Here is a 15,524-nt window from a genome sequence, read left to right on the forward strand (position 1 = left end):
AAAAAGCTCAAAGTGGGCACATTTTCTGATTCGAGCAACACGGTGAGACATGTTTACTTAGAAGTAGTGGAAGGTCAGATTCCCAGAAGTGCTTTGTGTTATTTGTCCAAGTGTTAAAGATGCTCCGACCTAACTTTTGCCCACATCCTAATACTCTGGTTTCTCCCGACAACCCTGTTTTTCTTTTAGCTGAGCGAGTCTCCGGAGAACTGAGGTCATTCATCATGTGCTATGAGTCAGTATTGTCTGGCTACTGTGGACGAGGGTCACAATGTGTTGTGAGGAGTGAGTCTCTTTCTCCTGGATGGAGAACCACTCAAATCTACAAAGGGCATCCAGAACAGTCATTAATGCACAAGTTAACTCTTGATTTCCTCCCTCTTTAGTGGGGAAGTATGGGGAGAGGAAGGAGCCGAGCTGCAATCTAAACAACAGTCAGAGGAAATAAATCACTCACTCAGTGATATTACTACAGCCAGATATTTGGAGCAAAAGTGTATAGATGTAGACATAGTTTCCACTGAATACTATGGTTGTTAATGGAAAGGTTCACTCTTTAAACACCAAAAACTACGAATAGAAGTCAGTAAATACAGTTGGTTTACATTAAATGAAACAAAACTAGCAACTGGTGATATGACAGACCACAAAGTAACAGTACAGCACAAAATAAAGCAGTGGAAAGTCATTGTGCTTTCAGTAATTAACTGTAAATTACTATGTCAAGGAGGAGGGCCAGAAGCATTTAATATCCTCCAGGGTGACTTTATTCTTTACAACAGCAAAATTAAAACCACTTTACAGACTCGGTTATAGCACGGGAGATGGCGAGGAATGTTAACAGCCCTTCAGCCTAATTCAGCGGGTGTTTTCCCTTCGGAGGGAAGCAGTAAATTGTTGCTTGATTAATTCTTCAGATCACACAGATTAAGGTGTGTTGCAGTTTTTTGGATGCAGCAGAGAGATGCTGACCTATTTCCTTATTAGTGATGATACGGTGATGTCACTCTCAGGGACAAAAACACTTCCTACAGGGGGAATCTAAACATCTGAGTTTAAGTAGTTGTTGTGAAGAAGGCAGACATAAAGAGTAACAGGGGAATCAACGCAACAAACATCCGGGGTGGAAAACACAAAGCAGCACACCAAAAATCTATTTTAAAGTCATTTTAGCTTCTCTGACACAAAATCACAAATTTAACTTACAGAGCTCTAAAACCTGTATCAGTTCCAACACTTAAATTCCTCCCATTGGAAAAAAGGGGAAAACTCTGTTAAAAGGGGAAAATAGGGAAACATCAAAAGAAATTCCTTTTCTTCGTGTTTTCTCATACAGAATAGACAAGTGGAGAGTGTAGAATCAAAATATGGACACACTGAATGACAATATTAAATATCACATTCAATATTATCCAATACTGTGTTATACAAAGCAAATAGTATGTTTAACAAGAGAGTTACAGGCAAAAGGGAAAAGGGAAAGGACTATAACATTGTAGCTGTAGATCCTGAGCCACTTCTTCGGACCAGCCTTCTTTATGACCCTGTTCACATCTGCCATAAGCATCTTTTGGCTGATCGGATCACAAATGGACAGTTTTAGGACGTCAGCTTATACTTAGCATTAGAATGTGTCTCACTTGTGAAAATGAAAAGTGATGAAGAGGAAACCAAAACAGTTGAATGTTTCTTAATCTCAAGGATGCTTCTTTAGCAGGCTGCATTTCTATGATGTTTCGTCGCCAAATCCAACAAAGGACTGTTCCAGTGTGATCCTTCAAAGGTCTACCAAGAACAGAGTCCGTCATTCATAACATTTTCAACAAGGCATTAGATGTAATCTCAGGGTCCTTAAAGCACTCAGTCCAGTGCACACATTTAAAGGAAGGACCTTTTGAATGACACACAGCTAGAAGATAAGGACTCTATAACACAGGAGTAGATGGCAAAAATGCTCCACCTGGTCACAATTCACTATTATGCTGAGAAGAAGAAGAAGAAGACAGATGCACACCTGAACAATCGCTACACTGTTCCAATAAGTGCTCTACAAATACAAGGAGGGAGTCCTACTGGCCCTCTGATGCTTGACAATGAAAAAAAACCACTCAATTAGCTTCTTCTTATTGTTGACTGTATTATTGACTATGTACTTATACTTATTCAAAGGATGCCAGTTGGGTAGGAGATCCTTCAAAGTCCAACACGCTAGCGTACACACTGTCAAAGAAATGTGGCCACATGCGTCCCAGTCCACCTCCAAATGAGGTCTGAGCTATTGGATCTCAATGCCTCCTGGGCAGATTCATTATCATTCATTCCTTATTTCGAGGGAACCAAGGCACATGATGAGCCTACATGGCCCTATGTTTTAGGGCACTATCCTGCAAGAAAAGCCCATAACCTAGTCATATATATATATACAGATATGCAGTATCATTATTACCAACACGGTGAGGCTAATTCTTCCGCGCAGACTTTCTTTATCTGAAATTACTCAATAATGTGCAGAACCAGCCCAAGAAGCTTTTACTGTATTCATGTTTTGTATACTGATAAACTCAAATGTTCTTTTTAGAATTAATTTGGCTACCATCTACCTATCAAAAGTAGTAGTTTGAAAGATAAAAAAAAAAAAAACTTTTCTTCAGCAGGGAAGCAGATGCGAGAGAGTGCTGACCCAACCACAAAATGAAAATAATTGAACATGCTGTATTTAACTTCTCTGCTATGTCTGGAATGAAAGCGTGCCGATTCAAGAAGGGAGAGGTAATAAGCTGGAGACGTAGGAGGTACAATAAATATCAAATATTTGGAGGATTGTTTCATCTGTTTTGACTCAGGCTCTGTTTAATGAGGCAAGTGGACTGAGAAAATATCCTGACTTACTGCAGTGGACTGAGGGAGGAGTTGCACAAGGGAGGAGGGTTGCATGCATACACACAAAGACATCAGGGAGGTGCCTGAAACAATCACACTCCTCTGCTGCTGGCCACTCAGCAGCACAGCAGCCAGGTGTTCAGGGTCATTATACTCAGTTGATTGCAGTAGAGCTGTTTGGTTGAACGGTCACTTCCTGTACAAATTGATCTGTTCTGTGCCAAGTCTTCAATCAGAAACAATTAATGAACATGAAATGATCTAAAAATTTTAACTGTTCCACTGGTTTAAATCCAGACACAAAAAAAACTACAAGCGTTGTAATACTTTGTACCAAGAGCAGATATTAATGCAGACATTACCCTTTACATAAGTGTTTTAAAGAATTCTGAACTTTCTTGTCATGTGTCTGACACAGTAATCAAACAAGCATAACAGAGTGAGTTATCAGCAGCTCCCTTACTCCTGTATTTATTTTTTTAAAGCTATAGTCACTGTGATGTATAATTTCAATACAACCTTAATAATGCTTTTAAGAGGAGTTTCATATTGTATAGATGTTGCACTGGTTACACAACAAATGTAAGTTTTGGTTTGAAACAAGGCACAACCAATATAATGGGACATATTTTCTGACGATTGCCTAAAATAGGTTTTATTATACAAACTGTTGTGAGCTCAGATTAAAGGAAATCTGAGTTATTGTAGGTCTGTGGTGTGCAAATATAGACACACACACACACACACACACACACACACACACACAAACACACAAGGGACATCTGGTACACAATGAGGATTCTATAGTGGCCATAACAACACCATCATCATGGAACCGCAGACTTCCCTCTGAGCACAGCAACACACAGATGCAGTAAATAAATGAGATATGACAACAGGATAACATGGTGATAAGAGGATCTAAATGATATTTTTATCAATAATATAGCAACAGTTGTTTAAAGGAAGAAAACCAGAGAAGACAGCATTTTAGTTTCCTCTCATCAAATATAATCAATCAGATCATCCAAAACCAAAACGGAACCAGAACTTTTCCCAGAAGCGGATACAAAAGAATTCCAACACCAGTCCTGATCCATAAGCCCAGGCTTTCCCTCCATGCAAATACCATTACCATATATGGAGAGTGCTGAGCAGCTCTGGCTCAGGGTACAGGAAATGGCTGGGTTTGATTCAGTATCATAAGCGGCACTTTTCCCCTCATTTCTTCCTTCTGTGCCATTTTCCTTTTCCACGCCAGAGTTTGACACACAGTCCACCATGTGTTAGGATAAAGTTTCTGCTCAGCCCTGTGGGCCAAATCTAGACCAAAGCCATTTTCCTCTCTTCTAAAATAAGAAGCAACGATAGTCGTTTATCGCTCTGTGCTGAAAGTCTGGAGAAATGGTGCAACTTTGATACAAGCACATGACTAAGAAGTAAAATATGGAGGCCCGTTATACCACAAAACAGTTGAGTTTCTGTACAGAATCACTCCTGGTTGTCTTCATCTGATTAGAAAAAGCATTTTTAATGAAGTAAAGCACAAACTGCAGGATGTTCTTTGAAGCCTCTGAAGCTAAATCTAGATTAAAAACAGCCTTCTTAGTGCTGCAAGGCGGACTAATACTGTAGGTCACGTACTAAATGTGACTGCAGGAAAATGGCCAAAGCATTTTAGTGGATATGACTTAAGACTTTTGGCCTGAAAGCAGACTGCTTTAGGAGAGACCCCACATCTCATAAGCCCTCAGGTATTAGATTAGCAGTGCCGCTGTGTACCAGTTTACTTGGCCTGATTTCTAAAGTCAATGCTGCCTTACAATATCATGTTCAAAAAATGTGATTATAAAGACTCTCTACACCTAACACCTTTAACCATATACACATACGAGATAGAACTTTGTATTTGGTTTGATTGAGAAAAAGCAGCAGCAGTGACTCAGGTGTGATGTCCATTATTATCAGGACAAGGATTACTGTGGAAGAAAAGCCTGATGGGGAAGTCAAAAAGACCCAAATAAGTTAATTTGGTAAACATGTCACAAATTATAGCACAAATTAAGGATAATTCCAGTCATGATGGAGTCCAAAGAGATTTCATAGAGACTCCCGGGCCGATGGAATTAATTTTGTTTTGGTAACCTGAAGCTAGAGGGATTTTATAAATTGGACAAACATTTTGTAATGTTTCTAATGGGCTCTGCAACAAGTAAGGCATTTTTTTTTAAATCATCAATGACCCAACCTGTGGTACAAATGTTGAAAAGGGTCACCTACCCATCATAACTGAAAACACCAGACTGGAAACTTGTTATCACATCAATAACAGGTCACTGATCTTTTTTCGTCCACAGCAGATACATTTGTCATGAGATGCTCAGCTCAGTTTCAGCTACAACCTCATCTGAGGCCGTTCTGAGATATTACTGCAGTACTTCCCTGATGCCTGCTGGAGATCACAGTGTGGCGTGACCACCAACAAATCTGCACACATGATATTCTGACAGAAAGATATTAGTGTTGGTGCAGAAAGCAGGCTGAACAGGCTTCAAGCACCATACTAGTGGTTTTGTGTGTTTTAACCCACTAACTGCAAATCATGTATTCTTTATGCTACTGGCAATCATTTTCCAAAGTATACCATAAGGATTTTTTGTGATCTCCAGACTTCAAGGCAGCTACAGCCAGCAGTTCATGTCAGTCCAGTTTGAAATTCAATGCACAAAGAACTGCTTGTGATATCCAGTCTATCATAATGAACACTGAATCTTGACTTAATTTGCTTGACAAAGTAAAGTTAAGTTAAGATTAGTGTCACCAATTCAGTATCTGACCAAATGTGAAATATTATCATAGTCTACCCTTCTGCTCCTGAGTAAAGGTGTTGAATTATGGCCAGAAAACGTGTTTCCACACAACATAATAACATTATGTTGATACAGTCAAGTTGACCTTTGACCTTTTGGATATAAAATGTCATCACTTATTTTTTTTATCCTATGAAACATATCTGTGAAGTTTTGTCCAAATTTTCAAATGAATGGTTGAGTTGTGGCCACAAACAAAATCACCATGACCTTTGACCTTTGACTGCCAAATTCAAATCAGTTCAGCCTTGAATCAAAGTGAATGTTTGTGCCATATTTAAAGACATTTTCTGGAGGCATTGCAGAAATTGCTAAAGTTCCTGAAATGTCACAGGTGCAGAAGCATCACATTATAGAATGCTTCAGAAAATGGTATGCTGTAAAGAACTGTACATGCACACATACAGTAGATATAATTAGCAGTACAAGGTCTGACACATACAAAAACAAAGAAGACTGAACATTGGATATTAATGTTGGGAGTCACTAAATTGTCGAGTACTATTACTGGATATTATTTCAAACTACTAGAAGGGCTGTACTGCTACCAAGACTGTCCACTCTGGAACTGGACCAAAAGAAGTCAGGGAATAGCTCCAACACACATTCACGCTGGCAATGTGTGGGTTGATGTTTTTCCCAGATCTCTTGTCAGGATCCAAAACATATCTGGTTTAATCTAAACTAAACAGAGCTTAAGGGGGTATTACTCTCTAAACAGCATTTGCACCTGGTCTCTGTTGCTTACGTTTGCACTTTGTCCAAAATCACTCACTGTGTGTAATCGGGCCAGATGCGGGTAAAACTGCTGACTGAGATCACTGGCCTTTCCAAGGTAGCGGCAGAAAATAAACAATGATGAAACACAGGGTATACACTCAGTAGACGCAGCAAAGTGTGTGTGGTGTCAGAGGAGCAATGACCCACAGTGTGAGACAGTCTGATCCGGTCTGAACATCTGAGGGATGGATGCTCATTAAGGTCGCACCGAGTCCTGTATACAACACACACACTCATAAAGTGAAGTTGAAAAGTACAGATGAGGCTGAAACCTGATTAAAGAGTAAATCCACACTGAATTACACAGAGCAGAAAACTGTTGCTGCCTCCCGCCCTCTAAACTGAGACTGTTCACAAGGTTGTAAGTCTGGACACTCTAAACTTTAGAGTGTCCAGTGTGTCTTTAGAGTCTAAAGACACACTTACAAAAACAGACACATTACAAACATAGATTTTCATTTTGTCTGGTAGCTGTCCAAGATAAATCCAGGTTCTGCTGCTGCATTACAGATCAAAGAGTTAAAGACTAACAAATGTTTGTTTGTTCGTAGTGAATCCACATTTTGCAGTGCTGTGGCCAACATGCAGTCACGGTTGGTTCGACACAACACAGAGAAGGATGAGAGGAGGCAACCTGTCACTTCACCTGCCAACAGACTGAGGCGAAACGTCCGTAACGTCTGTTCTGGTTATATGGAGAAATATAAAGCCTCTAGCCTCACATGATTCACTTTGGGAATAAACTGCTAACTTTAAAAAAAAAAAAATGTAATCTTACTTTCCTTATTGAATATCACTGACAGCATAAATCCATCGCTCTGCTTTGTCCAGCATTAGAGATTCAACTGGGAATTGCCAGAAAAAGTTAAATCGTAAATTTGTGGAATAGCAATACTGAAATAAAAGCAATGGACAGTTTGTTGTAGCATCAGTTTAGAATCAATATTGGATGTTATTGGGAAATAACAGCAGATTTAAGCATATCTCTCCAAGTCAACAACCTCTGATTGAGGTGTAGACCGAAACTGACGCAACCAGCTTTCATTTCTCTGAGTTAATTTATTCTTTGAGGAAAAGTTAATTTACTCTAAACTGAAAACGGGGGAGACTGGTGTTAATCAATATTTACTATTGAAATGAGCTGCAACCCAGCTTGAAGTTAGAGACAGTCATTCCTTTGTGTCTCTTTTTGTAAGTGTTTGTGTTTGATGGTTGTTTTGAGAGAATATTATGTGAAAATTGTGAGTAAAACCAACAACAAAAAATTAAATTTTTGTTCATACCTGTTAACATAAGTTGAATAGCTATATGCCAACTTATAGCACTTCATCGCTCCACATTCACTTGAAGAAGCCTCGGACATCACTGTGACAGTGCTTATTTAAGTGTCTCTGACATCTAACTTAATGAAGAAGTGGTATAAATACAAACACATGGACTGGGACACAGACATATAACAATTTGTTCAGTCTTAAAATGTTTGGCATTCCTCTTTAAGCTATAAATCACAGCCAGGCCAGCAGCCTCTGTTGGAGTCACTGCCAAACACACAGAGGAGCAGCAAAGCAGTCACTGCAGCGAGACAAGCCAAGACTCACGAGAGTTTGGTGAAGTATTGCCTCTCCAATCAAAGCTGACCTGGAAATTATTTGTATATGGTGGTAATAATAAGTTGCTGTGAATGCAAAGGCTTGGAGATACAGGCACACTGAATAGCGCATTCAGCGGAAACATGAAATGTTTGGAAATGTGAGTTATTCTGAATGTACGTTTTTCTGTAGATGATCCACACCTGCACATGCAGCAGAAGATGGTGGGGTCATCTTTGCACTTCACAGCTTGAAAGATGACAGCGGCCACTTGGATGCAATTGGGACACCAACATAAATAATGCAACTTAACAGGCCTGCCTTGAGTTTCCATGATTTCTTACGCTGTTATGGATCTGAGCTGCTTGAGGTCACATGCAAGGGAATAATACAAGAAATATATCTTTCTGCAAGGATTTGGAAACATGAGCAGTGGCTGGTTTTGATGGCATTACAATGCTGGGCCTGCAGGGCAGGACAGAACACGGCACCTCCCACAGAACAAGGACATAATGATCAAGTGTAAACAGATACTGTATGACTTCTAATGCATCTCAAACTGAGCTACACAAAGTCCCAACTTTTCAGTGGCAGCACTTTCCTTCTTCCAAGTACAATAAAACTATGGAAACATGTTAGCTGCTGATTTTAAGCATCTCAAATTGAATCAGTCTCATAAATACATGACAACAGCAGTAAGGGTGCCAATAAAATAGAATATCAAAGACCATGTGGTTTAGGGTGGAACTCGGCTGAAATCCTAGACAAGAGACATGTCAGAAAGTGCTGCGATTTCTTTTTCAAGTAGCCTTATTAGTGGTTAAACGTAAACAAACTATCTGCAGTGGAAACTAATTCATAGCCATGCCTTGTGCCACAACTTGATCTTAAGTTTCAATCAGTAATATCCAAACCAGCATCTATCCTAACTGAATACATACAGATACAAGTAAAAACACAAACTCCAGACTCTTAATCTGAAACTTGAAGCTTGACAGTCAACCCCGTGTTACAACAAAGCAGAAGATAAACCTGGCAGAGCTTCTTAGAAGAGGAGAATCTTGAACTTATAACATTTGAGTTTTGACAAATATATTGAGCTGAAAAAGAGTCAGTCTGGCATTTAAAGAAGAAATCTTTTAAATTGGCTTTTTTCAGCAATTCATCAAACATGGCTTTCATTGTATCAAATAGCAGTTTGTTTTTGACTACAATAACACCTCAAAACAATACATACTGTACATGACAAATATTCTCTAACACGTACTAACACGAAGAAGATACAGTTGCAACTCACTCTATCAAACAGGTGCCCGGAGAGAAGCAAATCACTTTAGTCAATGTCTCCAAGAGAGCTTCCAGCTGAATCAGAGCAGTGTTACCGCAGGCCTAATGTTTCTGTTTTTGGTACATATCTCTCCTTTAGATAAACTTGAAATTAACTTCAGTTGTTAGAAAACAGAAGTACATCTCTAAAAAACACACTGAATTATAGGAATTCTTTCACTGCATGCCAAAGCTGTTTGGATCTTGTGTACTGTGTTGCTACAGTCTGAAAGGCGAACATGTGGTAAAAGGTTCATCATGCCACCGTGAAAAAAGTCGCTCAAGGTCAGACATGGTCAGCCCTGAGCTTTCTCTTCACCATGTTTGTTCTACAAAGAGAACAAACAGAACTGTGATATAACAGCATGATTGTTGTCAACAATATTGTTTTCTTGCAGTAACTGAAACTAAACAAAAAGCTTTGGATGGCATATTTCAGACTGGTCATTAGCGTTTTCTGCTGAAGATTTATTGCATGTGGTGCATGCATAGGATAAATGAGAGATATTGTCTCCACTAAAGTAAACACATTAATAATGTAGCTAAATGAATGACTCAGCGTTTCAATTCATGCACTGATAGCTTAGAAAGTAACTGAAGTGTGGTAATGAGAGCACCAGCCAGCACTGGTTCATCAAGCATACTGCTTTTTCCTAAAGAAAGATGAATTTGCCCAAAACTGCAGAAAATGTCTGCTTTTTAATCAAATGAATAACATAAAATATGTAGATAGAAATGTATTTATTTCCTCTTCATTCATTTAAATGTAGTGACCCCAGCTGCTGCAAGTGAACGGCTCCTGTCAGATCGCTGATGTTACTGACGAAGCAGCCAAACACAACAGTGATAATGTCCAAATCAATATTTGTTTGGCCTGCGAGTGATATTGTTCTCATACAAATAGAAGGGGTTACATGACAGCATTGCAATGCTCTTACTCTGTATTTATAACTACTGTATAATATACAGTCGCCAGCCAGTTGATGTGTTGTCCAATAAATAATAATACTCTAAACTGATTGGGAATTAGTTGATCATTTTGGAATATCCCCTACATTAATGAACTGTTGCAGTACAATACCTAATGGATGATCATTGGGTTCAAGTCGATACTATTTTGACACTTGAGTCACTGCATGATTCCCCAGTGAGAAATGCAATGACTCAGCTCTGCCATGAGAGACATGCCAGAAAAGACAACTACCTCAAACCAGCTAATTCTGACTTTGTTTCCACCAGTTAGTTCATGTCTTCCATTCAACAGCTGACAAGCCTTTTAAAAGCTTTGACTCAGCTCTTGTTTCTTTTGAATTCTGTGGATTTTCCCACGTGTTTGTTACCTAAAAATATACAAAGTGATATGTTGTGAATATCATTGTAAGTTAGTCATGTAAATGCCTTACAGCTCTCCTTAAAGGTTGCTTTTTAAATGATGGTGGATTTAAAAACATTTTTTTTTAGTTCAGCAGAGCTTCAAGAAAAAGTTGAAGCATTATAATACAGCTTCTTGTGAGGTCATCCATGAAATCACAAATCCTTCTTTGGATTAAAGCCGGCATTTTGATTTTCCTGTGCCAGTACAGCTACAGAGGAAGTGAGGTTAAACAATAGAAATCAACAAGCCAAACCTACTTCATCTGACAGCATTAAGACAAATTAAGTTTCCACTGGACAGTTAGAAGCCAGCCACTGACTCAGAGGCTGGACACTGCCTGGAAAATGACAATGGGATGCTATCAGAGCAGATAACTGGAACACAGCCTCATGACCCCGACCTTGTTCCCGGGCCACAATGAAGGAAGTCATACATGCAAATATGCAGCCATGATCAGTCGTGGCTTGGTTCAAAATGTAAGAACAGGGAAATTAACCTAAACGAGCTTCAAAGGACATTACACTGATATGTGCTTACAGGATTATGTTGACATGGATAAGAGCATTTACAAAGTTCATTTATCCTTTACTTTATTAACCCTTTAAAGTAAAAGAAGGGTCTGTTCATGCTGGAAAGAATGATCTAATAACAGCTGAGCAAAACAATTTGGTTAAAGCCCTCCAGCTCTTTCAAATGTTTGAGACAATGATGTTCAGTATAAGATGCCAAAGGTAAATCATCAACTCTTCATGGCCACAGCACAATAATTTCAACAGAAACTTTAAACATGTAGAGGAGAAACTCAAATACAAAGAGAATTGAATGTCTACATTCAAATGTGAAGAGTGTAGTCATGCCAGAGGGTCAGTGAGGTCTTAGTGGTGGACTGGCACACTGACTTTAGATGATATCAGTGTTTACAGTGATCATCTCGCTTTAGCATGGCAAAGATTTTTCTAATTACCAAGACAGAAAAATTACAGCTGAAGTTGATGGAAATTTTACTCGTTTTTAATTTCTTAATAAACCAAATTGGACACTATAATTTTGACTTGATTATGGCAAAGTTCAGGGATCACCAAAGAGATTACAATTCATCCCGACACAGAAAAGAGTTTGTGTAACAAATTTTATGTCAATTAATCCAGAATAGTTGAGACATTAAATTTAAAACCCACAAATTTTAATCTTAGAGGCAATGCTGGTGGAAAAATCAGAGGATACTTGTAATCGAGAGGAATCACACTCTGTGCACCATGGAAACCTTTTCCAAATTCAACGGCAATTCATCAAATACTTATTGATATTTCAGTCAGGAACACAGTGGTGGACTGACCACATGACTATGCCATGCCAAGAGCATAACTAAAAATGGTATTACTGTCATAATACTTCATTAAATCTAATTAAGATTTAGACCCCATGATGACTCAAGAAAATATTACAGCTGTGTAATGAATGACAATAATGTTGAACGAGCTTTCATGGTTGTTTTTTATTTGGAAAACAAGGTTGAGGCAAACTACGCAGCTGCACAGGACTTCTGGACACAGGAGGGGTATCACACTCTGCTCAGGGAACACAGTAAACAAGCCAAGTCCCAAGGAAGAAAATAAAACTGCTGGGTGGTCCTCACTTCACAACTTCCAGGGTTCAAGTTTTGCAAGAATACTAGATTTCATTAAGAAACAATTAGAACATAGATATAAAAATATGCTTTTTGTAAGTCACCGTCAAACTCACTTTCAACCTTAAAATGTTTCACAGAAGGCAGATGCATTGCTACATAATTGAGTTTAAGAAAAATAAAAGATATTTTGGCCATTCACAAGATTAGTGTAAGTGACGGAGTCAATAATTGAATGTGTGACATCCATCAGCCGAAGACTACTAAGGCTTTTTGTTGCATGAATACTTAATGTGCTAATGTGCAACAAAACCATAAACAGTAAAAAAAACAAAAAAAAACAACAACAACAAAAAAAAAACATCTGCTTGCAATTAACTGAAAGATGAAATAATAAAAGTGGTGAATAAGTTACATTTCCACTGAAAATACAAAAAACAGTTTAAAATCAGACAAATGCACGGTTAAGTGACAAGTTTAAAAACTTGACAACTTGAATTTACAATGTGTTTAACACATTTATAAGCTCCTCTCATCCAGAAGGATTTACAACAAGTGCAATGGTCAAATAAGTCAACACTCATGACATCCATCATCACAAACAGCAAAGCAGTGAAAACATCACTGCGGCTTCGTAACAAAGACGTATGGAACTGATCAAGAGGAGTGTGTGAGCGTACTGAGCCACAGCGACAAGCCTAACGAGTTCCCCAGGTCCACAGAACGGGTGTTCGTCCTGTTTTCAGAGACACGGTTTGAATTCCAGAGCAAATCTCTACAGCAGTGAGATGGGTATGAAAATGGAGCGCCAGCTCCAAGCTGAAGGGAGTACGCACCTCCCTGTTGGAGAAACTAATGCAAACCATCTGCTGTCATAGCGACTTGCTATTCCGCATCTGGCAGAGGAGGAACCAGCAAACGATGTCTGCTATTCCAGACAGTTAGGATGACAGTCAGACTATTTTCTCTCTCCTACCGTCTACATGAGCTGACGCTCTCCTTAACCTCCACTGCAAAGACAAAACCAACAACAGCTTTTCATTTATTTTGAAATCGTAAAAGTTCTTTGGCAAATTTCCTTTTCTGTCCCTCAGCATCATTAAATTCATAACTAATGTCATGGCTGAGTATTTGTTCTATAGTATCCATTTGTCATCACTCATTAAAATCAACATAAAGCCATTCATGAAAGAATGCATATTATGCAACCTTTTGGTCTTTCTGGATGCAACCTGACCTACAGGTTCAATGGGATGGGAGAATGACAACTGCTTTCAGTCCTTCCTGTTTTATATAGACAGTTTCTGTGGATGTGAACAAAGCAACAGGTGTCTTGAAATGCACGAGACATACTGCAGACACGTGATGAAGTGGTTAGTTTGAATGGTGTTCACTTATTCAGTTCATTTAAAGGACTTTTCTTCACATAAGCCCAAACAAACTTCTATTTTGTGTTGTCTTGAGTGACATTACACCACCTTCAGTTAAGCAGGATGCATTAATTAACAGTGAAGGGAGATTGGGCTAAAAACGGTATCACAGCTGTATTATTGTGTTCTACGGCCAAAGTCGGAATTCTTCCTTAGAGGATAGTTCTTGAATTGTTGTCAAAATCTAAAAGGTGACGCCATTCAACCTCCTCTGTAGCTCTAGGTGTGTCTACTGCTCGGATGGCATGCAGACGCCAGGAAAAACCTGTCTTTGTGAAATGCACGGACACACAACAAGCTGCACACATAACAGTATGCACATACTCCACCTGACAGCTCCCTGGCTGCCTCTTCTTCCAAGAACAACTGGTTTTCAATAATCTGACTCATGTTTTTAAGTGACATTAAATCTCCGGGTGTCAAATTCAACTGCTCAGGGTCAGTGCTTAATAATTACCTTCACTACAGCTCATACAAAGCTTATGTCTGTCGGAATAACAGTGACACACAGAAGGCGAGAAGGAGATTGTTTGTAATTGTTCCTACTTCATATTAGTGAGAAACATGGATAAAAATCACCCAAAATGTATCTCAAATTATTTTTTCCTTAAGGCAACAATAAAGGAACCCGACAAGTAAAAGTATGGAAACTTTTGGACTTGAGTTTCACAAGAATAACCTTAAAACGAATAAATAAAAAATAAAAAAAACCTTTTAATTCCGGGACTATTTCAACAAAATATTGTTCATAACATATTGATTAGGCTACATGGGTTTTCTCACAGACCCCCGATTATAAAAGCGACCCTGTGGTAAATATTTGAATAATAATAATTATAGAAAACAAATGGTGCCATCACATCTGAGCCAGCGTACACATCACTTACCATCCTGTGCCCTCACAACAGTCGCAGCTTTCTCTGTCGTGTTCCCGGAGATCCTGTACTAGTGCGAACCTCAGTGAAGTCCACACTACGTCCAAAAACAAAAGAAGTCTGCTTGTTTACCCAAAACCAGAGGAGAAAAAGAAAATCCAAGTTTACAGAAGATATCCCCGATAAACTCCGGACAGCATGGATGCGGCTCGTCAGCGGTGCCCTCCGTCCATTGTGCAGTCAGATATGAGTCCGACACTGACAGCAGCGGAGCAGTGATCAAACAGCGGGCTGGATGGGAATTTACAGAGCGAGCAGTGCCCTCGAAAACTGAGTCTCAAACATAACACAGGAAACTGAGCCCGAGGGTCCAATCAAAGGACGCTGAACGCGGACACTACTTAAATATTCATGACTTACTGGGAGCGAAACCACTGGGCATGCGCAGCTGTAGCACTTCCTAACAACAAACACCAGAGGACAAAAATATTTCAGCGTTAGTCATTTAGAAACCCGAGCTGCCACGGCCAGTACTGACAGCCCAAACACATCCTGGGGGATGTGAATTTGTCAGTGGTGCAATATGTCCTCAGTACTCTTATTTATTATCTCTTATATTATACAATAACAGTTCAACAAAGTGAGTAATAAAAGCAAGATAAAAGTGTTCATCATGCAGATTTTAAAATAAAGTATATTATTCGACAATAATCACTGATGCATTCATGTGAGAAACTTTTTTTTGTACTTTATATACTGCTTTGTAGTCTAA

The 15,524-nt window shown here is 39.0% G+C and overlaps 1 protein-coding gene across 2 annotated transcripts in view; it reads right to left on the reverse strand.

Annotated features, from left to right (window-relative positions):
• myo1ea (myosin IEa) overlaps positions 1-15,047 on the reverse strand; it is a 49,330-nt gene extending 34,283 nt beyond the window's left edge. For both annotated transcript variants that reach the window (XM_069174138.1, XM_069174137.1), the window contains exon 1: positions 14,765-15,047. In XM_069174138.1, the coding sequence (XP_069030239.1) occupies positions 14,765-14,767 (3 nt within the window). In that variant the 5' untranslated portion in view covers positions 14,768-15,047. The remainder of the gene's footprint in view (positions 1-14,764) is intronic.
• Between the last annotated feature and the right edge of the window lie 477 nt (positions 15,048-15,524).

Source organism: Embiotoca jacksoni, unplaced genomic scaffold, assembly GCF_022577435.1.
Source record: "Embiotoca jacksoni isolate LCO1_2020_lvr unplaced genomic scaffold, fEmbJac1.0.p SCAF_6, whole genome shotgun sequence".
Classification (NCBI taxonomy): Eukaryota; Metazoa; Chordata; class Actinopteri; family Embiotocidae; genus Embiotoca; species Embiotoca jacksoni.